Source organism: Syngnathus floridae, chromosome 6 (genome assembly GCF_059516105.1).
Source record: "Syngnathus floridae isolate MCC-2025c chromosome 6, RoL_Sflo_1.0, whole genome shotgun sequence".
NCBI lineage: Eukaryota > Metazoa > Chordata > Actinopteri > Syngnathiformes > Syngnathidae > Syngnathus > Syngnathus floridae.
Genome location: NC_142418.1, coordinates 8383827 through 8411285, shown reverse-complemented (window position 1 = coordinate 8411285; position 27459 = coordinate 8383827). Strand labels below are relative to the sequence as shown.

Genomic DNA, 27459 nt, shown 5'->3' with positions numbered 1-27459 from the left:
ATAAGACGCGCTGCGTGTGCACCAATCGCCTTGCACTTTGGGCGTGATCCCAAGACGACGCTTTCACTCTGGACGAGCAGCGTGGACTCACCCACCGTAGTCTGGCTGGGATCCGTAAAACGACTCACTCTGCGACATTTAACGGCTTATGTGAGTACTAACATTTGCCCTGGTGGCTTATGGAATCAGACAATTTCACTTTAATATTCCGGAAGTACGCCCAGTTGGAAGTACTGCCTGAAATATCGGTGTTGGACTAGTGGGCTGCCCGGCTTAGCTAACAATTAGCTAGCTTGCGTCAGGTTGCTAGTGCCTCTGTCCAGCAGCAGTGACGATCAGCTGAGCTGTTCCGATGCGGTACACCGATACGCATGAACACTTGGCTCTGAGCAATCCAATCGCCGATTGAAGTTACGTTTATTTCAGTATTATAACACCACCGAGATATTACAATAGAATCCAAAGTCTCGCTATGGTTAAAAGCGTATTGCCTGTCACTTTATGATCCGTAAGGTGCACACCTTCTCTGGTTTTGGACTGCATTGCTCTTTCTAGTACTTTGGCCTGTTGATCACAGAGACAGAAGTTTCCATCCTGTTACCTCAGTGAATTTTCACCTGCCGTGGTTGCCAGCCAGCGGGGGCTCCAGAGATCTCCTGGCTTCAGCAGTTTGCTTCCCCTTGATTGCTGCGCGGCGTATGAATGAATAACCTCTCGGGAGCACAACTCGGAATGCCTTTTAATTAAGAAGAGTACACTGGTCATTATGATGCTTACGTCGGTATGTTTTTTTTTTTTGTGGTTGTACGGACATTTCGGTTGTTTGGTACTGCAACTTTGGAGATTGTTATGGGAAATGTGTGCTTGTGCCGGCGACACCTTTATGGCTGCAATACTAGTAAAGGTCAAATTAATATTTTTGTATTGTCCTCCCATTAGGTCCTTTATGATAGAAAGAGATAAATGTAATTGGGAAAATCTTTTAAGCTGCTGTTTCAATACAAACACAAAATGCTCTTGGTTGATGATGTACGGTTGCATTGAATTTCTAAGTCACAACACTGACATAACCTATGCTTAAAGTTGTGGGGGATGGGTGCAGCAGGCTATGTTGTCACCTGCATTTACCTTAAAGAAGCTCGTACTTCATATTCCACAAAGGTACAATACTGCGTGTATCAGGCTGATATAAGTAGTATCGGAACATTTTTATCAGCATCGAGGATGAAATGGATGTTTTATTCTATTGAGATTAGAAACTGTGTTACTTTTCCCCCAAAATACATTCTTTGAACTCCATACGGGTAGGTTCAAAGCCTAAAGAACACTTTTCTCCCTCTGTGATGTGAATTTTGTGGAAATTTGAGAGCAATGAGGCAACCTCTAGGCCACGGCCTTACTAGATTCCAGAGCAAATACTTGTTCTTGACAATTGCCAAAGGCTTTTTGTAGGTGTGTAAAAAGCATAAAGAATGCCTGGGAAGAAGCTTGCCTGAACACCCATCTACGTATTTGACTGCAGGCGGGAGTTTTTAAATATTTTAGGAAAGGGGGTTCACTTGGCATCGTCTCGTGACATTTATAATGATTAGTACAAAAGGTTTACATAATCAGCGCTGTGAGGGAAAAATGCTACCTCAAATAAATTCATGTCATCAGGTTCGGGTCTTCTTGGTTCCAGAGAGCTGATTCGGAATGGATTCTTCTATGAGTGCCGCTGAAATCCGCCAGAAGTTCATCGACTTCTTCAATCGCTACGAGCACCAGTATGTGCACTCGTCATCCACCATCCCGCTGGATGACCCCACGCTGCTGTTTGCCAATGCGGGCATGAACCAGGTGAACTGCCGATCATGCCTTGGCCACACGCTGCCGTAAGCTTTTTTCATGGGCGGATTTAAACATGTTTGTGTCTCTATTAGTTCAAGCCCATCTTCCTCAACACCATTGATCCATCCCACCCCATGGCAAGGCTCCGTCGCGCAGCCAATACTCAAAAGTGTATCCGTGCGGGAGGAAAACACAACGACCTGGATGATGTGGGCAAAGACGTTTACCACCACACATTCTTTGAGATGTTGGGATCTTGGTCCTTTGGGGACTACTTTAAGGTAGGATGCAGTCAACCTGTCCGGCCTTTCACAGTTTGCTGGCATTTAATTTTTGAAGAAACATTTCAGTTAAATGCTCCTGTTTTTTGTTTTTATCCTCTCGTCTGCTCTTGCCGTTTCACTACCACGTGCGTGCTGCAGCATCTGGCCTGTAAGATGGCACTGGAGCTGCTGACTGAGGAGTTTGGCATTTCCATCGACCGCCTGTATGTCACCTACTTTGGCGGCAACGATGACGCAGGCCTGGAGGCTGACTTGGAGTGCAAAGAAATCTGGATGTCTCTTGGGTAAGTGATGTTTGATGTGATGTTAAGGGAGGCGGGTAAGACATTTCCAGGCACTCTTAAGAGTAGAATTGACTCAAATACGTACCAGGTTATTAAAATCTGTAAATGTGTTACGTTTCTCTGGGAATGCTTAAAATAACATTTTTTTTGTGTTGAAGCAAAGGAAAAACACTCTTGAAGTAATCTCTGGCTTGCTACTCTTTCTCTCCATCAGCATGGATGAATCTCGCATCTTGCCGGGCAGCATGAAGGACAACTTTTGGGAGATGGGAGATACCGGCCCCTGCGGTCCTTGCAGTGAGATCCACTACGACCGCATTGGAGGTAGAGATGCCTCCCACCTGGTGAACATGGATGACCCCAACGTCCTGGAAGTCTGGAACCTGGTGTTTATCCAGTTCAACAGGTAACGTGCACACGGGGTGAGAGCAACTTGATTTGCAAGTTTGACGAAGGGGAGTTTCCTGCGGTTTCTTTCAGGGAGTCGGAGACGGTGCTGAAACCACTACCAAAGAAGAGCATCGACACTGGGATGGGTCTGGAGCGCTTGGTGTCTGTGCTGCAGAACAAAATGTCCAACTATGACACTGACCTCTTCATCCCATACTTTGACGCTATTCAGAAGGTACGCAAATACAAGGATGTAAGCATTGAAACTGCTCATTTATCTGCTAAATGGTTTACAGTGGTACCTTGACTTAAGGACGTTACGAGTCTGGTCGAGACTTATGGAAGAAGAAGAAAATAATTTTGCCTGGGGAAAAAAAAATTGACAGATTACACTTTCTCCCATTTATTGAACATAAACAGTTGTAGACCAAATACAAAGAAGATTCATAAAGAGATTCAGTAGGCCAAAACTAAGGCTGAAGAATCAAACCATGTTGATGAGATTAGTAAAATGACTTAGAAGCTTGGTCACATGATTTAACATTTTTCCTCGAGGCGATAACAAGCATCCTGGTTCATGATCAAGGATGGTGTTTGTTTCAGGGTACTGGTGCTCGGCCATACACCGGTAAAGTCGGAGTCGAGGATGCCGATGGTGTTGACATGGCCTATCGTGTGCTGGCTGATCACGCTCGCACCATCACCATCGCCCTTTCGGATGGTGGGCGGCCTGACAACACTGGAAGAGGGTACGAATTTATCGGTCTGCATTATATTTAAACTTTTGAGTCTGAATTTACGCGATGAAAGTTCCACACTACACTTCTGAATTCATTTCCATTTAGGTATGTTTTGCGGCGAATCCTGCGTCGTGCCGTCCGTTATTCCCATGAAAAGTTGGGAGCCCAGAAAGGCTTTTTTGCTACGCTAGTCGATGTGGTGGTCAAGTCCCTGGTGAGACTTTTGTTTTCTGCCCCAACGCAATTCGGTGTGTGCATTCCCGGCTAACATGCTTCAAATGAAGCACTGTTATCAATTGACAACATGATACAAATGTAGATAGTCTATCTTGGAGATTCTTTTCAGCTCCAATCTGTCAGACAGAATTCTCTTTTTGGCAGTGGCGAGTGAGTGCATAATGTGGCTCAACAAAAACTTTTTTTCTCTCTGTGCAAGATTAGTTATTATTCCCTTTTATCCATTCTACTTCTCATTTACTGTTCTCATCAACCTTAGTTCTATTTTTCAGGGTGACGCATTTCCCGAATTGAAGAAAGACCCAGAAATTGTGAAGGACATTATCAATGAAGAGGAGGCGCAGTTCCTTAAAACTCTCAGCAGGGGGCGACGCATCCTCGACAGGAAGATCATGAGTATGGGAGACAGTAAAACCCTCCCAGGTGCGAGATATTTGACGGAAAATCCTTTCTAATTGCATGGCCTCATCCTGATGTGTGTGTATGTGCTCGCGGAGAGTGTTGAACAGGACTATTCTCCATCTTTGCATTCAGGTGACACCGCATGGCTCTTGTATGACACGTACGGCTTTCCCCTGGACTTGACCTCACTCATCGCAGAGGAGAAAGGCATGGTGGTGGACTTGGCTGCCTTTGAGGAGGAGAAAAAGGCCGCACAGGTGAGGAAAATGAAGGGGCACATCCTTGTCTGCAGAAATTATTGTAAGGTACTTTTGTGCTGCTACTGGATGCAGATCCGAGTCGAGGTGCTCTTGAGCAATTTCAATAATTCTCCGGCTTTGCATACCCAGTCATGCTGACGTGATTTTTAAAAGCCAATTCATCCTCGGGGATCAACCTCATTCCAAGAGCACTAAGAAGGTTCAGAATTAAAATGCATGTGGACTTGCTTCTCATGCATCTAATATACATGTATTACAAAACTATTTGCCTTGAGAAACTAGATTGTTACAGTCATGTGTTTTGGCAAGTCTAGACGTGTAAGTGCTGCTTATGCATTATTGATAAGGTTTGTCAAGCAGTTTTTGTCACGTACAACATTGATACACAATTTATTACATTTTTTTTCTTTGAGCAAGACTTTGTATGTGTCTGCATGTGTAGTTGAAGTCCCAGGGGAAAGGTGCAGGAGACGTGGACCACATCATGTTGGACATATACGCCATTGATGAGCTGAGGAATAAAAATATCCCTGCCACAGATGATTCTTACAAATACAAATACACTTCTGATGAAAATGGCACCTATGGTATTCACCCTGTAAAATCCCAAAACAAATGAGAATTTTGTGCTCTTTGGAGCGTTTCCCCCTCATTCTGGTGATGTCCTCAGACTTCCAACAGACGTCGGCCACGGTGTTGGCGCTGCGCCACGACCGCGCTTTTTGCGACCAAGTGACCACTGGCCAAAAGTGTGGTGTGCTGCTGGATCAGACGTGTTTCTACGCCGAGCAGGGTGGACAGACATTTGATGAAGGCTACTTGCTTCGGGAGAATGATAACACAGACGACGTAAGTGTAGTAATTTGCATAAGCATCCATTGGACACTCGTAGGTTGACATGATGACAAAGATTAATGTTAATTTTTGTCAGTAACAATGTCCGTTGTCTTTTGACATCAACATTATTTGAAGAAATACGAGTTATCCCGTTTCATATTTTTGGCAGATTTTTTTCTCAATGTATAATGCTTTGCATTCGAACATTTCCAGCGGACAAAAATGTGTGACCGCAGTCTCTGTATTGCAGCGAACAGAGTTCTCAGTGAAGAACACTCAGGTTAGAGGAGGTTACGTTCTACACGTGGGCACAGTTTATGGAATATTGAAGGTTGGAGACCGTGTCACCTTACACGTGGACGAGGTGAGCTCATCAGAAACCGAAAACGCGTGAACAGGAAAAAAAATCTCGGATGCTTTTGACCGTGTTTTTCGGTCTTCTGCTTTCACCAGGCTCGCCGCAGGCCCATCATGAGCAACCACACTGCTACACACATCCTCAACTTTGCTCTAAGGGGAGTTTTGGGTGAGGCGGACCAGAAGGGCTCCTTGGTGGCGTCGGACAGACTTCGCTTTGACTTTACCGCAAAAGGTGCCCTGAGCACAGGGGAGGTCCGTCGCACCGAGGAGATCGCTTGTGCTATGATAAGGGATGCCAAGGTCAGTGATGCTAGTTTAGTATTTTTATTCTTATTTTAAAATCCCTTAATAGACTGTCAAATTGTAGGATGGGTACCACTAGTGCTACACAAAAGACTAGATATAAGAAATCCAAGTGCAGTTCAGTTATATTTAACTTTTAAGAACAATACGCTTGCATCTAATATTTAAAAACCTTTTTGTTTTCCACTTTTATTTCCCTTTCATGTCATGTACATTTTCGTTTAGGTGCATTTTTCAAAATTCCTATCTGTAAGCAAAGTGTTCATGTTCAAACTAGATAATGTTACAGTAGGTTACAAAATTATTAAATATACTGAAAACCTCTTCCTTTTTTCCATGCATATATAGGCGTACTACACTATGGTATTTAATGTTAGGAATGAAAGGGTTGTGCTCCTTAAAAAGTTGAATATTGTTTAGGTTGGAATTTGGTGTAAACATTTAAAAAGCACTGGTCTTTAAATTGCTTTTAGATCAGCGATTGAGTGCTTATTAATTTACTTTAATTTTACTTTTACTAATTAATTTGCACTTAAAAAAAATAATTTGCATTTCACATTGAAAAATTAATTGCGTTTTTTTTTATTTTTTTTTTTTATATCAATCCCACTTAAGTATGCCGCTGACTGCCAACCATCTCTTTTCTGTACTTTGCTTTAGCCCGTTTACGCCATGGAAGCCACCCTGGCCAAAGCCAAGGCCATTCAGGGTCTGCGCGCGGTGTTCGACGAGACGTACCCCGACCCTGTGAGGGTCGTGTCCATCGGCATCCCCGTTCAGGACCTACTGGATGACCCCAACAGCCCTGCTGGCTCCCTCACCTCCATTGAGTTTTGTGGTGGGACGTGAGTATTTCCGGCAACCTGGGACTTGTGTGATGTGCAAAACACAAAAAGTAAAACAGGCCACAATCTGTTTATTTGCCTGTCGCAATATCGCTGTTGCAGAATACGTTTTGTTTTTGTGAAAGGGGCAGCACCTGCCCTTGTTATACTCAACCTTTTGGCCCACCCTCTGCAGCCTTTTAACAACTGTTATGTTCCCTTTTGTCATCCACAGCCACCTGCAGAACTCAGCCCATGCAGCGCCGTTTGTCATCGTCTCCGAAGAGGCCATCGCTAAGGGCATCCGTCGTATTGTTGCCGTGACAGGAAGCGAGGCCCAGAAGGTCGGTGCTCGCACACACGAACGCGTGAAATATTCAGAGATTATTCGTGACAGTTGTTTATGATCAGCTTGTCAACATGATTTTCTTTCTGCTGACATCCTGACTGAATTCAAATTGCTTTCACTGCAGCGCAGGGATTTTCAACTGGGTGACACATTTTCCTATGGTCGTTAAGATGCAAAACCGAATCCATTGACGTCAGTGTGTGCACATTTCTTGTTAGAAAATAACCACTAAATAAAGACACATCACAATTGCAACTTTGGATTCCAGATTACAGTTTTACAAAACAAAGGGGTAAATTGAAATTAAGCATCGCTCCAGATACAGTAAATGACACATAAGGAGAGGTTGCTGCGCTCTGAGCATGACAACTGCAGACTTAATTATAGAAAAAAAAAACTTCAACTGAAAAGGCCCACATTATTACTGATGAACCCAAATGATGCTGATATGTGTGCAAAAGAAAAATTCTGTCTTCTCAGCAGCCTGTGGATGGATGTGTATTTAATTATAGATGGATGAATTCTTACCTCCCCATTGATCTCCTCAATTTTTGCTGCTGACCATGGATTATGTAAAGCAACATATGCTGGCTTTTAGCTGGTCACACACTTCAGCCCGGCAAAAATTGACATAGCTAGGGGCGTCATGTGTTTGCATACTCGATGAATTTGTGTTGCATAGATTGTACGTAGACTAAATTGTCAAACGACAGCACAAGAAGCGTCGCAGTAAGTATCATTTAACAAAGGTTGATTTTGCTGTTGTTCACCAGGCTCAGAGGAAAGCAGACGCGCTGACCCAAGCTCTGAGCGCCCTGGCAGACCACGTAAAGCAGCAAAAAGTTCCCAACAAGGATGTTCAGAAAGAGATTGCTGATATGACAGAGGTGTGATTGTGCATATTTAACATGTATCCCCTTTGGTTTCTCTAAATTGTTTCCATTGTGCTTTTGGAAGGGTGTTAATACATGGCAGCCCTGAACGAATGCTCTCCGGTTGGTAAGATCTCTGAATTGTAACTTGATTGCCACTGTCGACTTGTGCGCAGTCCATCGGCACCGCGGTGATCTCCCAGTGGCGGAAGGATGAGATGAGGGAGACCCTGAAGGGCCTGAAGAAGACCATGGATGACCTAGACCGCTCACACAAGGCGGACATTCAGAAGAGAGTCCTGGAGAAGACCAAGGAGGTGATTGAGAAGAGCCCCAATCAACCATTACTGGTGATGGCGATGGAAACTGGGGCCTCAGCCAAGGTGAGATTTATTTTTCAATGAAAGTCGAGAATAACATCTTGAATGAAATTGTGCTGTATATGCATAAAAGATGAACTTGTCACCAAGTAAGAAGTGTAAACCTCCCATTCTCCTAGGCTCTCAATGAGTGCCTGAAGGTGCTGAAGGCCAACTCCCCTCAGACCGCCTCCATGCTCTTTGCTGTGGACCCTGATGCCGGCAAGGTCATCTGCTTGTGTGAAGTCCCTCAGGTGAGTGCAGTTTCGCAGGCCGTGTTTGTTTCCTTCCATCACACCACACACACAATCTTGTATTTTTTTGTGTGTGTGTAGTTTGGTCATGCTTTGTGAATTCCAACTCAGCAATGTTAATGGGAATGTGTGTTTACACCACAGGAAAAAGCCAAACTTGGACTGAAGGCAAGTGAGTGGGTGCAAGAGTTGTGCCCCCTGATGGACGGCAAAGGAGGTGGCAAGGACATGTCTGCACAGGCCGCTGGTCGCAACACAGAGTGTCTGCAGGAGGCGCTACAGATGGCCAGGCAGTTTGCGTCTCTCAAACTGGGCGAGAATTAAAACGTGGGCGAAGAGCGAGGAACAGGAGCCAGGCAAGTGTCATGTCATAAACAGGGTGGAAGATGGGAGCATCATCTGATGTGTTTCTTTGAGTCTGATCTGGAACAGAACAGCACCTTTTGGGGGTTTCTCAATCTCACTTTGCTTCTTGGTGACCACTATTGAGATTAGGTTTGTTCATGTAAACCTCGCTCAAAATGTATCTGTGTGGGAATTATACACTAACTTGAAATCCGTTCATGGCAACATCTGACTGTACGCTGATAGGACCTTACAGGCAGTGTAAATCTTATTTGCATGCTGACATAAAGAAGACAAGGAAGGGATTTATAACCCTGGAGTAGTGCAGAAAAGTGACAATTTTGCACTTGGCTTTACTGTTTTGAGCATTAAGATCTAATCTGTGCTGCCTTTTCTCCTGTTCGTCTCGTAGTCATGTAGACGTCTAAACCTACTCAAAGGCACTTCCTGATTTGTTCAGGGCTAATTCCAACTCCAAATTGACCAGCAATTTATGAACTTTGTTTCCCCGTTTAGACGCGGGGCCATGGTACCATCCATCCATCCATCATTTGTAAGATGGAGCTGTTTGAACGAACTTTAAATGTAAAATGAAGAAGCCATTATGTTACAGCTTCTAACGGTCAAATTTAGTAGATTGATATCTTTATCCTGTGTTAATGGTTATGTTCTCCTTTTAGTATGTAACTTCATCTCTTTATCACCTCAATGCACACACCTCAATTTGTCATGTCAAAGCTGTTCCATGGACGCGACATTATGGGAAAAGACATTTTGGGATTGGAATAAAGTGTCCTGCCTTGCCTATGTCTTCCTTTTCTCAACAAATCTATTTTATTATAATGCAGATCAACGTGCTCGGTGCGTCCGTTGCATGTATGAGGTTCTGGATTCAATCCCAGACATCTCCGTGTATGTTGAATTATTGAAGTTTTTGTGAGATATTGTTTGGCCTTTTTTTTTAACTTGGAAGCGCAGACTTAAGATTTAAGCGTCACGCAAAACAAGAAGTTGGGGCATCACCTGTTAACATTACCGTTGTTTAGCGAAATGGCTAATTAACCTTTAGCTCTTCTGTCCTGTGACTTACTGGAGGTGGAATTTCTTCAATTCTAGCTGAATAGAATTTTGATTTCAAATTACTTGACTATAAAGTTTTTGAGACAAGCCAACACATTTAAAGAAGCTTTTATTTTCACAAGCTAAGATACAAAGTGGAGTGACAAGTAAATGCACAGACAAACGAAAGATGACACATGAAAGCAGTCACTGCCAAAAACAGATCCTCAACAGGATGGAACTTTGGGTTTGCTTTAGTGTTTTCTAAATTGCCTTTTCTTCTAGAAAATGTATCATGCATGTGAGCCACCACGTTGCTATGTAGCTACTGGATCTTGTAAACATGAGTCCAAAGATAGTTTTAGATCTAATAACCTAATTGCCATGTGGAGGTACATTTCTATCCAATCAACTAGTGTTTTTTGGTCTAACTTTCACATAATCACTAAGGTAATTCATCTTATAATAATAATGATTTACTGTTTTCAGTTTATGAAACCAACACCCTGTCATGACCTTTTCCAATGGGGTGAGAAGAAAACGGACCCCATTACAACATTTTCATAGGAATGTTATTTTGGTGCTTGAGATGTAAATAATCTTCCAAGCTGAAAGGTGCATTTTGGGAAACATGATTAATACAAATATCAATAACACGGGCCAATACAGTAAAATGATGTGTATAAAATTATGTGGATGATGTTGTAAAAAATGCCTCAACAATTTACTTGGAGAGAAAAAAAATTTTTGGACCTAAACCTTCACAATCATGTTTGACTGTCCTATTGATTAGGAAGTGGACCACTACAGTAAATGATATGCAATGCAAGGTAAGTATCATTCCTGGCACATGATCAATGCGCAAAATTTGTACAAAAAAGTAGCAATGGATCACAAACAACCTGCCTCTTCTACATCCTGTGTCCATCTTTATAAAAAAAAAAAAAAAAAGTTGGTAAGGTTTTAAGCATGCCTCAAAGGACGGCAGAATATGTTTATGTATGTACTTTGTAAAGCACAGAAGGCACAGCCAGCAGACCTGCAGCACGTGTGCCAGTCAGCTCAAAGCTAAAAGATGCAAAGCCAAGCAGATGGTTGTGGCAGAGTGGCTCAAGGGTTGATACATATGTCCGGCAGTGGCAGGAAAAGGCACGGAAGCTTGCATGTTGCATGGGCAAGGGACCTTGTAGCCTTGACAGTTACGCAATTATTTTTATACTTTACTCACAGATGCTTTGGATGGCAGAATGTTGTCATGGCAACAGAAGTTCATATCGGTACCCGATGGAGGCTGACTGAAATAAATAGTTATTGACTTCATTTTAGCCTACTTTTTTTTAGTACCTTTTAACATTTAATTGCTTGATATTTTTTCTCACTGACCACCAATGTTGCTTAAATTCAGGCATGATATTCATGTTACTTTTTTGTTCATTGTTGATATATAGATAATTTTGTGATAGTGTGCCAAATAACGTGCTAAGTGTATGCAATTCTGTATATTCATCCATTCACTCTGTACCGCTTATCCGCATTACATTCCCATCTGACTTTAGGCGAGAGGCGGGGTAGGCTGGTTGCCAACCAATCGGAGGTCTGTGATATGTGATTTATACCGGTCATATGCTCTTTATCTCAACTACAAATCCAGAGCCAAAACAAAGTGTCATCATTTGAACGTGACTTCTGTTTGCTGCAAAATATTCTTTGGGTTAGGTTTATTAATTTAACAGATATGTTTTTGACCCTTTGTATTCCCCCAAATGCACTCTTGAATGTTGTATTTGTTTTCACAAAATCTAAATGTTTCAGGGATCACTAATGGAGCGATAAAGTAAACATCATTTGAGAACGCAGCAACAGTTTGAAGCTAAGGAAATGAAACGATGGAAATTGTGCAGAAGAGAAGATGACAACACAGAAATGGAAGTGCAGGTAAATGGTGTTATCTAAGGCGCGTGGTGACACTACCCCCTCCCCCCCTCTCAAGAGACACACACAAAGGTTTAAGTGATGATCAGTCAATGGAACTATTACTGTTGTTAAACAATTTTACATCCAGGTAGTTTCCGATGTTCTTCCACCCACTAATCAAGAATGAGCTAAATCCACCAGGATATAAAAGTCACTTTGGAGTTGTTGCAATCCTTTAAACATAAAATACAGCACAGTTTGCAGAGAGCCTCAAATCGCGGCAGAACTCGGACTAAATGACGCTTACTCCCGCTGGCTTTGTCTTGCTTCAGCTCCTAAATTACACTCTGACACACCACATGGGGATGATTAAAAGTCTGATCCGAAACCAGAGTGCATGCGTCCAAACACGCAGACAAAACAACGTCCTTTTGGAACCTTCGCTGTGAAGGGGCTCCGGGGAAATAATTCTTTCAACTCCCCATAATCATCTACTGTAACCTTTTTTCCAACAAGGTTAATGTGACACAGTAGTCATCCTTGCAGAGGATTCCAGAAGAACTGTTGCACTAGCAAAACTGGGTGGTGCCTCTAATGGCTTACAACCAAGAAAAATGGAAAATGTCACTCGTGCCGCAGAATGAGCAGTGAGTCATTTCTGTGTCTGTTCGTCTTGTCTGCACGCCTTGGGTGATGCACTGCGTTGATCAACAGCTCAGTAGTTTGTTGATATAGGAAACCGTGGCTGGAGAACAATAGTCCACTGGATTGCTGATGGTGCTGTTTCTTCCTCGAGGAAATCCGTTTCTATATAAATGGTGGAGGATTAGATCAGTGGAGAACATGAGAGAATGTGACCATTCTCTTTTGAGCTCTCTCAATGCTGAGCTCAGTCACAGTCAGTGTTACTGTTTGACGACTCTATTTTCCCACTCCCGAGTCGAAGTTTGTGAATACGAAACGGGGACAGTGTCTTTCGATGTCAGCTCTTATCATGAGAAGTGAAACCCTGAGGCTCTGCCCTCTCCATCGCCGTGCGAGCAGAGCCTCACTCGGATCGATATCTCGAGCAGTGGTCCACATCTGAACATTTAGTCACTAGCTAGGGGCTTGAAACTGATACGATACCACACATCAGTGACCTTTCCGCAGAGAAGGACAAGGCCATTGGCTGGGGAAAAAAAAAGCCAAACCAGAACGTTCTTAGGGCTGGTGTGGACTTATTTCCCCGGGTAAACGGTAATCTTTCCAGCCTCAGCCAGTCGCTGAATGATCTGAGCTTCAAAGTCTGCATCGTGGACCCCTGTCTTTCGAAACTCTCCCGCATAACGGTTCTGCTCCCAGTAGTGGTGCCAGTTTCCTCGACCATCTGCCCCAAATCCAAACACATTCACCTGGAAAAGTCAGCATTGGAAGCACATGTGAGATTCTGGACCTAAGGACGACAACGTTGCGGATGTTCGTGTTATTCACTGACCTCATCGCAGACATGCAGGGCGAAGAAGAGCACTAGCATGCCTGTAGATGGGTATCGGCCATGATGCCTGGTCCAGTGATCGTGAATGTATTTAAAGAATGCTGGGTTGAAGATTTGGACCTGGACATAGATAATGAAAAGAAACCACTTGTGACATCTAACAAATTTGCCTTGTGAAACAGTCCCTGAGTTATGCATATTTGAAAACGGATAACCAGAATAAACAAGACGATAAGAAATTCCACTTTTCCATTACACAGGTAACGTTGAGTGCCAGCAAATAAGGCTTTAGGCTGCTCTCAGGAAATCTGACAAATCCATAGTTTTGGTTGCTCTCCAAAACAGGCTGTAAAACTGTGTTGGTGCTCAGGCGAAGTCCCAATGAAGTCTCCACATGCTAGAGATTATGAGGAGTTTATCTATTTTCAGGGATTAAAGAGTGAGCGGAAGATTAGTTAAAACAAAGGGATGGTTTCTAATCCCGCATCAACTCAAGGGACATAATTGCAGGAAAGCAGTTTCTGTGGTTCTGTTGTGAGAAAACAAGCAGTATAATTGCTCACCTTGTCTTTATCCACGCGGAGAAATTGCTTCACCGGAGCGTAGGTGCTAAGAGGAGAGATGTTATGAATTATTTTTCTATCAATTGGATTGATTGAGCATGACGGATTCCCACCGCCCAGTTGTCCAAAACGTGCAGCGCGCTTACAATCGGATCTGGCCCGTAGACAGCGCGCTGGTGATCCAAACCAGATCCAGAGTTTTAAACGGAATCAGGACAAAGCTGACGTTGGCCGCCAGGTTCTTGGCGCTCTCCGGATACATGAAATGGTGAGTGGTGTGACCGCCGGCATCTTCCTCGTAGCCCACCGTGGGGGCCAAGTTGATCCTTTAGATTGCGAGAGGGAAACAGTATGAGTGATCTGGTGGTGAGCAAACACCTGGATTGCTCATTTGGAAACATGTTGCGTTGTAATCCCGGAAATATTGGAAAATAGCCAAGTCAATTATCTGGCCCTAGGGAGTCCAGGCATATTTTGCATATCTAGCGCCGCCATCGGGAGAAGCCATGACTGCTGTCTGCTGTCTTGATTAAAAAACATTCCTACTCAGATAACCATTAAAACTATTGTTTCTTTTTGCTAAACAAAAAAAATGATGACGCCTATGTGATTTGCACTCTAGATGATGAACGTCGCTATAATACAAACTAGCTCTCTTGCTTCTCCCTGCACAAAATCCATTTGTCAAAGACAGACTACGGCTGAACCCAATGACTGTAAAATGTAGTGAATAATGATGAAGGCAATAATAGAAGATGGATGCACTGATCTTGCGTGACGCTTTAGTAGGATGAAAACAATGCAATGCAGATATATATAAAGGGAAGTCCGGAAACAACTTGTGTCAAAAGTCACAAAGTAGCTATGAATATATTTATAGGCTGCACTTTTAGTACTGGAGAAAGTGAATAAAGCAATTTGTCCTGACAGACAGAAGGTGGGTGGCAGTGGCGGTAAGCCAGAGCTCATTTTAAATCCAAATTAAGAGTCCAACTACAGAAATGAGACCGTGGAACATGATATGAGTCGGAAGGGAAGCTGCCCACACTCGTCTTGGAATGCAATGCCTTTCTACTTGTTGAACATTCACACAACACAAACAACTGCATGCACAGCACTGTAATCTGATTAATTAGTCAACTGCTAATCATACAACCATACGATTACAAACATGACATTTTATCCCGGGGATTTGCATTTGGGACAGTATAACAAGGAAAATAGATTGAAGCCAAAGGATTTACTCTGCATGCCCGTGGGACAAATACCGGTGATGTAATTCAGCTTCTTGGGATTCTTGACCTCCCAAGAAGCCGACGACCTTTCGTCAACCAATAGGAACATACAAAACGATAAGTATTAAGATTAAATATTGCATGAGCTGCACATCTGTTTATTTCACCGTCTTTCACTCTCAATGGAATTTCAATGATGAATGCGGTGTTCTCCAAGCCATCCCCATCCTCACTTTTTTTTTTTTTTTTACCCTGTCATATTTCTCCACTATTCACTCATCTCACCTCATGATGTAGTTGTGTCCATCTATGATTGCCCCATATCCAGCCCCACGCAGGTTTCCAGAATTCCCCACTACGGCACACCGTAGGCATCGCGCCGGATCCCATGAGCCATACGGGGATCGTCCAGGAATAACCTGTCATGAGGAAACATTAGGGGAAGTATATATACTATAAGCCTATGATTTGCTTATTTAAAAGTAGCTAAATCAAATACCTGGAACAACCTAAGCAGCACCTGCTGGATGTTCTGGGGTTTAAACTGGGGCTGCAACATCTAGAGGGAGAGGAAAATACGGTTACAAGGCTCTGCGGTGGAAACACGTCTGACATAATTGAAATGTAGTTGTGTCGCGTGCGTTTGTTTTTACTTGGATGAACACAATTAACAGAAAAGATACCGCCTGTGCGGACCAAACCACTATCCAAGATCAGATTAAATGAGGTTACCAAAACATGCTGAGTCATAAATTTAAGTAGATGGGAAAACATTGATGACGTTGATTTACTTGTAAAAATAATTGGGCTTTTCTGGAATGAGTGCACCAAATTGAAAAGCTCATAAGTCCCAGCTAGTACTTATAATCACCAGAAGCACAGCTGCAATCGGAAATCACACAAATAAAGCATATATTATATTCATAAGTGGCTTCACAAACATAAATGAGATTTTGCAATAGAAATGTTGTTTTGTGAGATTTGGGGCATAATACATTCATAATTAACTGAATTTCAGTGTGTGTGTGCGTGTGTGTGCGTGCGTGCGTGCGTGCGTGAAGGTGCGTGTGTTTTATATATTTAGTGCAGGGATGGGAAAAGAAAAGCCAGAGGGGGTTAAACAGGTTTGCGTACTTCGAAGCCAACTGTATGACAGCAATGCGAACTGTCACATGACTGGCTTGACAATGAAAATACTTTACTGACCTGAAAGTACTCACTTTAAAATATTAACAACATCAGCATACCACGGGGGAAAACTCAAGAAACAAAACTATTTCCCCGTCATCCCTATTTCACACTCGGCCTAGATTCCCTTCTCCCGCCACACTTGTTGTTGCTTTATATTTCCATCCACGCGCCTTCGCCAGCAGCCTGCGTTCCGTCATGTCTAATTCCTTCTCTTTAATTTCCCCTGCTCCCTCTTTGTTTCCCCTTCTTCTCTAGTCTTGGTCTCTCTAGGACACCCGAGCGGCACACAGCTCATCAATGTCGATCAGAGAGCACTAAATCTCTCTTTTACTCCCCCCATTACCTCTCTTACGCTCCAGCTGGTGCTTTGCTTAGTCATTGTTTCTGCCACCCTAGCCTTTTTTTTTTTCATCCCTCCATCCTTCAGCTTTTCTGTCTCTGATGCCCCCCGCGCGATGCACATTGCGCCTCTGTTGTTCCGGGACCATTAATCTTCCTGTAGGCTGGTTGCTAAGGTGCAAGATACCTGGCAGCCACTCCTAAGGGGTTTTATTTTTCAGGACGCCCGGTAAAGACGTACACGTTATACTTTAGACACCGTCAAGAAATATGCAGAGATGTTATACTTGAAGCAATGGATTGGTTTGCTTAAGGGGATGAAATGGATCTGTGGTTATCTTGCCACTCTTATGTTGAAAGAAACGTAACATTTATGTCCCTTCTGTTACAATAGGTACGGAAAAAACGCATGCGGGTCAGTAAATGTTTAATAACATTACAACAAATTCATTAATTCATCTCCTGCACCATAACAGAAGAGCCTGTTCTTCACAATGCGCTCGCTCTTTCTCTCGCTCTCTCGTTCACTTGCTCACAGACACACATTTAATATTACTGTAAGCGTTACGAACAAGTGTGCCACAGCACTGTAAGTAAATTAAACATTTGGCTTAGCTTTAACTTCCTGTAACTCCCTACTACAGTCCAGTCGTTGTCTCATTTTTTTATTGTTTAAAAATGTCGCCGGGTATTCACAGCAATCACGTTAAAGTGGCTTGTTACTTACCACCCACCAGTAGTAAACATCAGAGGGCAGCTGGATGTTGTCTCTGGTCCATACAGGAGAGATATCAGGTTCATAGTTGTCATCGAACCAGTCCGAGACTCCGGGGTCTCCAACGCAGCGAGGGCAGGCGCAGGTTTGCTGTTGCTGGGAGTCAGTGGCGCTCAGTTTGTGTGAGCCCACATAGCTGGGCACCAGCTTGACCCGCCGAGAATCCTCCCAGCTCGGTGGCTCCAGGTAGTTGAAGCCGACGCCACTCCGGAGCGAGACGGAGAAGAAGAGCGAGGTGAGAAAGACGAGAACCAGCGAGCCCAGTACGAGCCAGACCCTCGGAGAACATCTCGCCCGTCTGACTTTCTCCGTCGTGTCGCCTTTCCCGTGACTACCCGAGCCCCCCACCCCAGGCGCCGACCTGCTTGGCCAAGGTCTCAGCTCCGAAAGTCTCGATGCACCCCTGAAAGGACCCCCGGCCCAAAAGCCCCAGCGCCTGTCCCGGTGCAAAGTGGAGGAAGAGATGCGGCCCCCCCATGGCCACGCCCCCACCCCTGGGCCTGCCACTGTACCCAGCCCACCTCTTACTATGATTTCGGTGAGTTCCAGCCAAGCTCTTGGACTATGAGGTCGCGCACGCTTTCATTTAAGTAAACACACGCAAGACAATGTGTCACAGTCTGTTTGTCCCACACAAGCTGTGCACTTGGCGATCTTCCTACACTTGCGCTCTCTCAGCTCTCCCCCCCCCCACCTCCACAAATATGTGCTTGTCTCACACACTGAAGTTGCCGTTGAGTCACACGCAGCTGCGGTCTGAGAAATTCCCAAGTCCTTTTTCCATCAAGACAAGCTCCTCATCTTTATCCTGACTTTCGCATGCTGCTGTGTCCTTCCCTCTTTGATGCTTTCAGTGGCAATCCATCAACGAGCAAAGGTAGATGCAGCAAGTCGTCGTCCTTCTCCGCTCTACCATCTGTGCAAGCGATGAAGCTCAGCTCAAGCTCTCCGCTTTCTCTTTTGCTTGGTGTCTTTTGTTGCACTGGTCTGAGCCCAGGAAAGCGTGTACTCTAGTTGAGCGCAGCGGAGAGAGGGAGGAATGAATGCAGGAGGAGGGGCAGGAAAAAGGAGGAGGTCCGGCCTGAAGGGTATTCTGTCACATGTCGAGCCATTTTAGCCATTACGTTGATGTGGTCTTGCTTCTTCTCTCGCTGTCTTTTTTTACTCGTGCTATACTTCCATTGCACCTCCTGTCTGCTTGTGCCTATTTTGCTAGCATCTCATCTTGGGGAATTGTCATTTGATGTAGCATAAACTTTCTTGATGCATTCAGACGTTACTAATGTAATTGCAGAGTTCGGATGGCAGAATCTAGAATTTTTTTACTAAAGGCACACCCGACGATGGTATTTTGAGAAGGGATTTGGCTGCAGGATGACAGGCCAGGTCGGGTGGAGTGATGCTGAAAGGGTGCAATGGAAAAAAGAAAGACGACCAAACCAATCAATCTTAAGTCTCATCTTCTCTCCGGCTGGCTTTGCGGGGACAATAGGTGGGGGCGACATCTGCCCTGCTGCCCACAGACAGTCTGCATGTGCCTTTGAGCTGACGTGTGGGAGCTAACATGTGACACAGTCTTCCAGTTGTCTTAATAGAATTGTACGCTCGTGCTAACCTGCTAAAGCACCATTTAAAAGCAGCAAGATATCTCCATGCTGTTAGCTGCATTTGATTCTTCAGATGCTCGGATTAAAATCTGCTGCTCCCCAAAACACGTTGTGTCTAACCTAGACCACGAAGGCACAGATTTCAAGTGATGATTCAATTGTTCATTCCGTTTCTGAGCATCTTTGGAAGCCAACCGCAGCTGATAGAAGAATACTTTGCCTGTCCATGGACAACCTGAAAAGTGAAACAAGAGAGAGATGAAGAAGGAGTAGAAAGTCAGTCTCTGGCATTAACTTCATTGACCGCCATTTAACTTAACAGTTCACCAAACGACTCAGAAGGGCTGACTTTAGTTAAGTATCATGGCCACAATGATTTAAATCATTTTGTTCTGTGAACCGGGTCAGCCATATCATGTGTTTGGGGAATTGTGCAACTGTCTGCTCATTCACATAAATGTGGAATGTCTGAGTAAAACGGGGGGGGGGGGAGAAAATGGCCGCTACTGCCTATACTCAGGCCATGTGCTCCACCTGCAGCAGCCTTGTCTTGCTGCTTATAAAGCCAGTTGAGTGAAAACTGACCCAATTCTGACAGATGAATCAGCACCTTTGAAAACACAACTCACAACAAACCTGCAATTTTTTTCCCTTTGTGCCTCACTGATCTGCATTTTTTTTTTTTACAAGTTACTATACACATTTTGTGCAGTGGCTTGTTTGTGTTCCTATCATTTGTCATTGACGCCTTGGGATACAATTAGGTTGGGCATGAAACTCGCCTCGACTCCTTTGGGGTTATTAAGAAAAGATCTGGATGCAAGTCCATTTATTATTCGTTTGTAGGGCAGCGGCAAACCAATACACTTAAGTGTCGGCTATTTGTGCTCTTATGGAAAGCATCTCTTTTATATTTGCAATGTATCTCCCAGGTCACTTGTACAATCCCACGCAGTTGTCAACAAAAGCCTCCGCGAGCGTGTTTCACGAAGCAAATGCTCACTTTGGCACAGTCGCTGCGGCTCATTACTATGCCAAGTGCATATGTGTCACATAACGACACAAAGCACGCATAGCATGTTTTATATCACGGGGTGAAAGCCTGCGAGGTGTTAAACATTGAGACTTACACTCCCTGCAGCAGCTGACAATGTGACCAACGTGTTTTCTTTTCTGTCGAGTACATTTTTGCTTCATTGGTTTCATTATAGCTTTAACAAAAACTTTCCTGCTATTTATCTTTGTCTCATTTCTGCTAATAGTAATTATGACTCTCTTTGTGTTCCATTTCTGTAACAATTATCTGGTATTACAAATGCCAGTCTAAGCTTTTGTTCTGAGTGCTTTCAGAGGCGCCCACGAGCAAAATTGCACCTTTTTTTGACTACAATATGCACAGTTGTAGAGTGGAGCCTCATTGAGCATAATCTGTTGCAGGACGCTCATAGACCTCCAGTTTAAAGCGATTTGAAAGCAAATTTCCATCTAAAATAATAATAAATAAATAAATAAATGCTATGATGCTTGACAGACAATTTAAAAAAAACATTTTAATATTAACTCATTGGTGTAACGTCAACCCATATTGAGTCTGCTTTATATTTTGAAACAAGGGTAGCAAACAAAAAAAAAGCTCATAAAAGCCCAAGATAAAGCAAAATTATTACGACCCTGACATGGAACAGGAATCCTGAACAATCGCCTGTTGTCTTTTTTTTCCCCCCACTAAATGTTGAATTCATGGTTTGTTTATTTCAAGTAGTCAGTGAAGGCAATGAAATCAAATGTTAATCTAGAATTCTTGCACTCCATATTTTCAGTAAGTGATACTCTGTGCCAGTACAGAAAAAGTTTTAATGAATATGTCAGTTAAGACGCTGGAGCAGTATCTCTATCATTTCCAATGGGAAGAAAACTAAGCAAATTATAAAAGCAAGCAGAACTGTGTCAGCCATAAAACATAACACTACAATGATAAAAAAAAAATCCTTTCTGCTTATAAATGAGGCTACACACTTTTTTATTTCCTCATTTTGCTAATGAAAATTCCCCTTAATTCCCTCAGTGCAGATTCATACAGGTCAAGTGATTATGTTGATGGGAACATAACAGCTTTTCACAGGAAATATCACAGAGGTGCTTCAAACTGATTTTACTATCAAATATCACTATGACATTTATTGTTAAAAAATTTTCCCTAGTCTCATTTTGTCAGTAATGACAAGATGCATCTTTGTTTGGCATATCAATGACCTTCTCTGAAACCTCCTCATACCTTCACGGTATTTATATGATTACTGGAACGCAACAAGACAGAAATTGAGATTTACCTCAACAGACATTGACGTGACCTTCACAGAAGCATGGACTGATGATACATTATGCATCCCTAAAGCTCAGTACAAATGATGTACAATGAATACAAGCATTTTGCACACTGTTGCTTTTAACCAGAATCTGGCTGTATTCATCCAGTTTTAGTTCTAAGTAATTTCGTAATTCTGATCAACATACCTTGCTGACTTTATGAGACCGATAAAATGTCATCCTCATCATCATTATTATTTTTGATGTGGATGCCATTTTTGTTCACACAAGTTTTGTTCAAAATAGTTCCCTAATATTCTTGCTGTGTCCTTCTCCCCATCATTTTTATTGTTTTCACTTCGCACCATTAATCATTTATTTTGCTCTGTTCCCTTTCCATCGCCTCCTCAATCTGATTCGATATCAATCATTGTGCTACAAGACCAGCCTCCACTCGTTCTTTCGCTTTGTCATTACATGTTTCGCCAACGGCTATATTACTTGCAGTAGCCACAGAATACAAATGGTGTGTTTCAGTCAGCTTGCCATATGATCGACCCCTTGTGTCAATATTGGCAACACACCTTTTTGAAAACAAAAATGCAGGTAGACAATCTATTTCATGAAATAATTTTCTTCTTTTTTTTTTTTTTTTGCTTCAGTGGTTTTGAGGAAATGTACCACAGGCTTTGTTGCTGTTTTCAATGGCGCACAGCAAAATGAAATAATTCAATCATATGAACTGCAGCAAGATGAGGAAATGTGTTGGACAGTCAAACAGATGGACGGGAAACAAGGAGGGATAAAAATGGAGAGGGTAGCGGGGGGTGGCAAAGCCTATGCATCTCATCTCTCTCACAGTTCCCCTGTGTCCAATTAAGGCCATCACACACACCGCTGGTGGAATGCCAATCAGCTGTGTGTGTCTATTTGCACACAGAAACCTTGAATACCTTGTGGAAATGAATGCTCTTAACATTTGTCCTTTGATTCATATCTATTTTCCCCCAGCCTAAATTTCCCAGTCTTCCATAATTGCCCACAGAAACACCTGAAGATGAATTTCCTTCGTGAAAAATGATAAAAGCTTTCTAAAGAGCATTTACAATATTTCCTGCTGACACCGAGATACAAGGTGTCTCTGAAAAGCCATTATCTTTCTTGGTTTGACAAAGCAAGTCCTAAATAAATCTGATACCAAGTGTTTTTTGATCAAGAGCACTGCATTTTTATTTACTTCTATTTGTTACAGTTCAGTTTTTATTTTCTGTACCCACTCATCAATTCAGTGACTACACACAGTTGAGAAAGAAAAAACAAATTATTGTGACTGCTTCTAGCTAGAACCCGTATGCTATTCCATATTAGAAATTGCCTTTTGTCTGTAAGTGGCAGCGTATAACACGGCTTGATTCAGATGGGTGAAGGGACAAACAGTGGTAGTTATTAGCACCTTATCTCAATACATGACCATAAAATGGTTCTGTGGGTATGACCAAAAAAAAAAGCAGTTTATATGCCATGTTCTTGCAGAGCTCACTTGTTTTTTTTCACCATTATTAATCCATTCACATCCAACAAGTTATTCTTGTCACATGTAGATATCAGAACCCCTCACTGCCTTTTTTCAATCAAATCAGGTCAAATCTCAGCGGTCACCAACGGGTCCCTTTTCATCTCACCTTTTCATCTCCTCTGAGCCGAAGGTCTTTCTGCATTTTGCATTTAGGTGAGCGATGCGTAATAACCTGTGTGAACCTTCAAAATCTAATTGGACGTCGTGCTCCCTTTCCAAATGACCTTTTCACACTGTGCTACTATGGCAGAGGGTGATTTTTACTTGCGGAAGAGTGAAATACAATTTAGTGATATTATGTGACTGGAAGCACCAGGGACATGGCCAAAATGGCATGAAACAAGAATAAGATTGAAAACGCATGAGTTCATTCCACCAGGACTGATTGAGTGACTTTAGTGATCAACCAATCACATATTTTAATTGGAAAGTAAGACGCATTTATATATCAAATCAGTTTCAATAGTGTCTTATCAATAGATGCAGTAGGTGTATTGTTTTAAATAGGGATTTCCAGCACCTATTTGTCACAAAGGTCTAAAACCCAATGGATACGCCTGCTTTCTTTTGGTGTTCTTGCATGAATGAAGCCAATACTCTCTCTTCTGCCACCTGCTAGTGCCAAGACATTTTCCTCTAATGTCTCCCTGCTCTCACTCACGTCTCACCCCTTTCTCCCCTATTAGTCTGGTGTTGAGGTGAGAGGAATACTGAGGGAAAGAAAGGAGGAGGGTTTTTGGTCCTGAGGGCCAATGCCAACTGCTTACTAATACACACAGACTATCCACCTAAACACACTTGAGCAAGGAATGCGATTTATCTACTCAAAATGTACTCCACTAGAGTCATTTAAAATGACAGCCATATGAAGAGTTTATTATCACTGTAAATACATTGAACAGATTATTTATAAAAAAAAAAAACTATTAAATGTTGGCTTAGTAAGTAAATTGATGTGACTTTGTGACTGTTGCTATGGCAGTGAGTGGCATGAATATAAAATTAGAAAAGGTACAAAAGTTGAAAGAATGGAGTTAATACTTAAACAAAACAAAAATGTCTATGACGACATGTTCCCAAATGCAATTGTGTTGGTGTGATGTTTGAAATAAATTCAATAAAGTCAATTTAGGTGTAGTTTTTCTAGGTTAGGGAACGAGGTTTGTGAACAAAAAGGGAAGAAGTCAATACGTCCTAGCTCCTTTGAATGCACTGACTTCCTCCAAGACGGGTGAGGTGAAGTTGCCTGAAAAAAAAATTAGAGCTGCCTCTTTAAATTTGAGGAACACATCCAGGGGCTTATGCTTTATACCTGGGATTAAGTTGAAAAATCATGTTGAGGGAAATGTGAAAATCAATGACACAAGCATTTTTTTCCTGCTTATGAGTGATGTATTGCCGATGTCCATTTTTTTGCGCCACCGAAATAGAAGAGATGCCGTTTCAAGGCTGATGGCCCAACAACAGTCAAGTTTATTTGAATACTGCAGCTCCGAATTATAAAAGAGTCGCAAAGGGGCTCACAAATCTCCCGATGTAATCGATTCTCATCTGAACATTTCAGCCAACCTGCATGCACTCAGACTTGACTAGACAACTAGTTAGCTCGACATCCTTAACTCAGCCATTGTTGCCAGCCTCCCACTGTCACCAGCGCAGTAACAATTTTGCCTTTTTTCCTCCTCACAACAAACTAGCTCTGGTTTTCTGTGAAGAAAGAAAGGACAACCTACGTACTCTCATTTAGCCTGTGTAACTCTATTAAAACGCTGTGCTCCCTGGATATTAAATTAGCCTATGAGACATTCTCCTGATGAGTTCATTAGACAGGGCTGGAAATAAATTCGGAATTCAACCGCTGTCAACAGCAAAGCGTGTGTACTGTAATATTCTTATTCCCCTCTCTTGTTCATCTGTTAACACCCAAAGAATTAACATCTTTAATAATGCTGTTTGGAAGAAGTGTTGGAAAAAGAAACAACAGTTAAGTAGGTCTTTTTCCATGGTAATATTGGTTCTACAGTCCATAGATGAGATGTTGTTTCTGAATGTGGGTGTTGAATAATTTTATGGTCAGGGGGAAGAAAATGTTTTTGAATCTGAACCTCCTGCTGCAGAGGACAGTATCATTGAAGTTGAAATCTGATTGGGCCATTTCTTCAAATCCACGATGATCTCGTTTGTTTTGTCCACACTGGATCAGGTTGTTAACGTTACACCAGTCCGCCAGCTTTATTACCTCTTCCCTATAGGCCAGTTCATCATCATCGTGAATGGAGCTCACAACAGTTGTTTAAATAGCAAACTTGAACTGTTGAAGGAGTCCACAGAATCCTCTTCTTCATTACAAACATTAATTTGTTACATTTTTTTTAAACGTCCTCCAATAAATGGCTGACAATTTCCACAGAGTGTTGTTGTCTTGTGCGATGTGCGTTCAAGGTGTGGGTTCACAAGTGCAGACAAAGCACAACTTATGTATAGCTTTTGACAGAAGGGATTTACATTTCAAATCCTTTCTCAGGATTCCAAGAATGCGCAATGGTATAATGAGCTGTGTTTGTGTGTGTGTGTGTTGTGTCAAGGTTTAAAGTAAGGAATCCTATTAGCGACCAATTAGTTCTGTGTCTTATTAGCTCACGTCGCCCTGCCCTGTAGACCACTACGGGGTTTAGCTTTGTCTATTGACAGCATCACAGACTTCATTTGTAAACTTTTTTTTTTTTTTACTTGAGTAATTGGACTAAATGGCAGGTAATTGGAAACTGGGGGGTAATTGGCATGACCACGCAAGAAAGCCAGCCTGTTACTTGCTAATGAATTCAACAGATAAGGAAGAAATAATGCAAGTACATTAGCATCACGTTCAAATGGTTCTTTTTGTCTTCTTCCCATTCAATTCATGCAATCGTCTGTAACACGGAAGGAAGAGTTCTATGGACAGCAGTCTCCTTCAACCCTACACTACCAGTGCACGTCAGACCTCGCAGGTCAACCAAAGTCTGTTCCGTGATGGTGAGACTTCTTAAATTCCTATTTGAAATTCTGAATAATTTCACCCAAAGTCCAAACTGTTGCCATCATGAAACCACCCAATTAGTACGTACAAAGCAGTAGGGTTTTTTCATGTCGTATGAAAAAAAAAAAGACACTTTTGGGCGTACAATCAACCCATTGACATACAAGACAAAGAGGGCACACAAAACTGGGTAAGTATATGCAGTCATTTTTGGTGGGATGGGAAAACAAGTGTTTTCAGCATGGTTTGAATGCCATTTTCTTTCCTCGAGTACACACACGTTCTTATCTGTCAATTTAGCTCGTTTAATATTTGTTTAGTGACCCTTGCATGAGAGGAGGCAAAAGTCTCATTTCACTCTCAGACACTGCTGCGCCATTCACTCCATCCTTTACCACCAAGACACCATCATTTTAATCTTTCCTGAGGGGAAAAAAGACCAACAAAAACAACACTAAAAATACAGACTTAATCATGCTTAAGTGTGTTGTGCAGCGGCCATATAAGGAGTAAATGCACCGAACTGAGGGCCCAATGGGTGGGAAAGGTGACAAAGAACTGACATTGGCATACATTTTAGAGGTAGAGTGAAGCTCCAACTGGTGCAGATGCAAAAAGCCCCTAATCTCCAGCACCGGTGAATGAGATGCTTGCATCTTCATCCTTATAATGCAACGAAACAACATTACTTCCTTACAATATAATGCATAAAAACAACACTGTAATATAAAAAAATAAAAAACGATTCACCTTACTGTATCAGATGTTCCTCACGAGATTTTTGGTGGATAGATCTCCCAAAAGCGTTGACTTCAAGCATTCTCTTTCCTTCTCGTCAGCCCCGCTTCACCTAGTCGCTCGTTGCTGATTCGTCTCACACTCTGAATCTAAATGTTTTTTTTTTCTTTCGCTATGCACGCTCTCAATGCCAAACGCGTTGATGACTCTAGATATCGCTTGCTTGTGGAGGATGTTAGCGAATCCAAACTAGCCCAAGACAGATGTTAGGAAGCGTTGAGTCCGAGCATTATCCCGCTCGAGTAAAAATGATCGGGGGGAAAAAATACTACAGCGGACTGATCTAGTAGCCGACTCGTCATAATCCATGCATTAAGAGCAGGTGGAGGGTGTGCGTATTTTTTTTTTTTCACCCCTGGGAAAAACGCTCCTCAATGCATCTCTCCATCACAGACGGCTATTGGTGTCAAGCGAGCAGCAATATGGTTAAAAAGATACTACTTCCGGTCGGGCCTTTTCTAAATCACCATTGTCGCTCTGTTCGTGCGTGTGTGCGTGTGTGTGTGTGTGTGGGGGGGGTACTGAGAAAGTAAAGAAAATGCTTTTTTCCTATCTCTTTTTTGGGAGGGGGCAACTGTTCAAGATGAGGAACAGTCAGCCTGTAACGCTCGTGCGGTCTTTGTCGACATCTGCTGGAATGTGTCTGCCTATACGACTTCTTTACGGATT

At 42.7% G+C, this 27459-nt stretch overlaps 2 protein-coding genes and 1 long non-coding RNA gene across 4 annotated transcripts; 1 reads left to right on the top strand and 2 right to left on the bottom strand.

Annotated features, from left to right (window-relative positions):
- On the top strand, positions 1-9734 carry aars1 (alanyl-tRNA synthetase 1). 2 transcript variants are annotated; one of them, XM_088378604.1, is made up of 20 exons: positions 1-150; positions 1682-1839; positions 1923-2111; positions 2253-2398; positions 2613-2804; positions 2879-3023; positions 3392-3537; positions 3634-3742; positions 4038-4188; positions 4300-4424; positions 4870-5014; positions 5098-5276; positions 5515-5628; positions 5718-5924; positions 6588-6772; positions 6987-7095; positions 7874-7987; positions 8149-8355; positions 8472-8585; positions 8730-9734. In XM_088378604.1, the coding sequence occupies exons 2-20, from the start codon at positions 1696-1698 to the stop codon at positions 8907-8909; spliced, it is 2901 nt and encodes a 966-aa protein (XP_088234730.1). In that variant the 5' UTR covers positions 1-150; positions 1682-1695; the 3' UTR covers positions 8910-9734. The 2 variants fall into 2 exon arrangements, with proteins under 2 accessions (XP_088234730.1, XP_088234731.1); XM_088378605.1 differs by having other exon boundaries at positions 35-150; positions 1660-1839.
- Positions 9735-10102: 368 nt separating this feature from the next.
- Positions 10103-20117, bottom strand: st3gal2 (ST3 beta-galactoside alpha-2,3-sialyltransferase 2). Its single transcript, XM_088378387.1, has 10 exons — positions 20094-20117; positions 18821-18885; positions 18297-18470; positions 17436-18045; positions 15678-15737; positions 15464-15597; positions 14090-14269; positions 13944-13989; positions 13381-13500; positions 10103-13297 (listed from the first exon to the last, which is right to left on the bottom strand). Exons 1-10 carry the CDS (start codon positions 20115-20117, stop codon positions 13124-13126), a joined length of 1587 nt encoding a protein of 528 aa, XP_088234513.1. The 3' UTR covers positions 10103-13123.
- Positions 20118-23828: 3711 nt separating this feature from the next.
- LOC148396364 (uncharacterized) lies at positions 23829-27290 on the bottom strand. Its single transcript, XR_015859048.1, has 3 exons — positions 26743-27290; positions 26566-26655; positions 23829-26415 (listed from the first exon to the last, which is right to left on the bottom strand). It is a non-coding gene; the product is annotated as an uncharacterized LOC148396364 (long non-coding RNA).
- Positions 27291-27459: the final 169 nt, after the last annotated feature.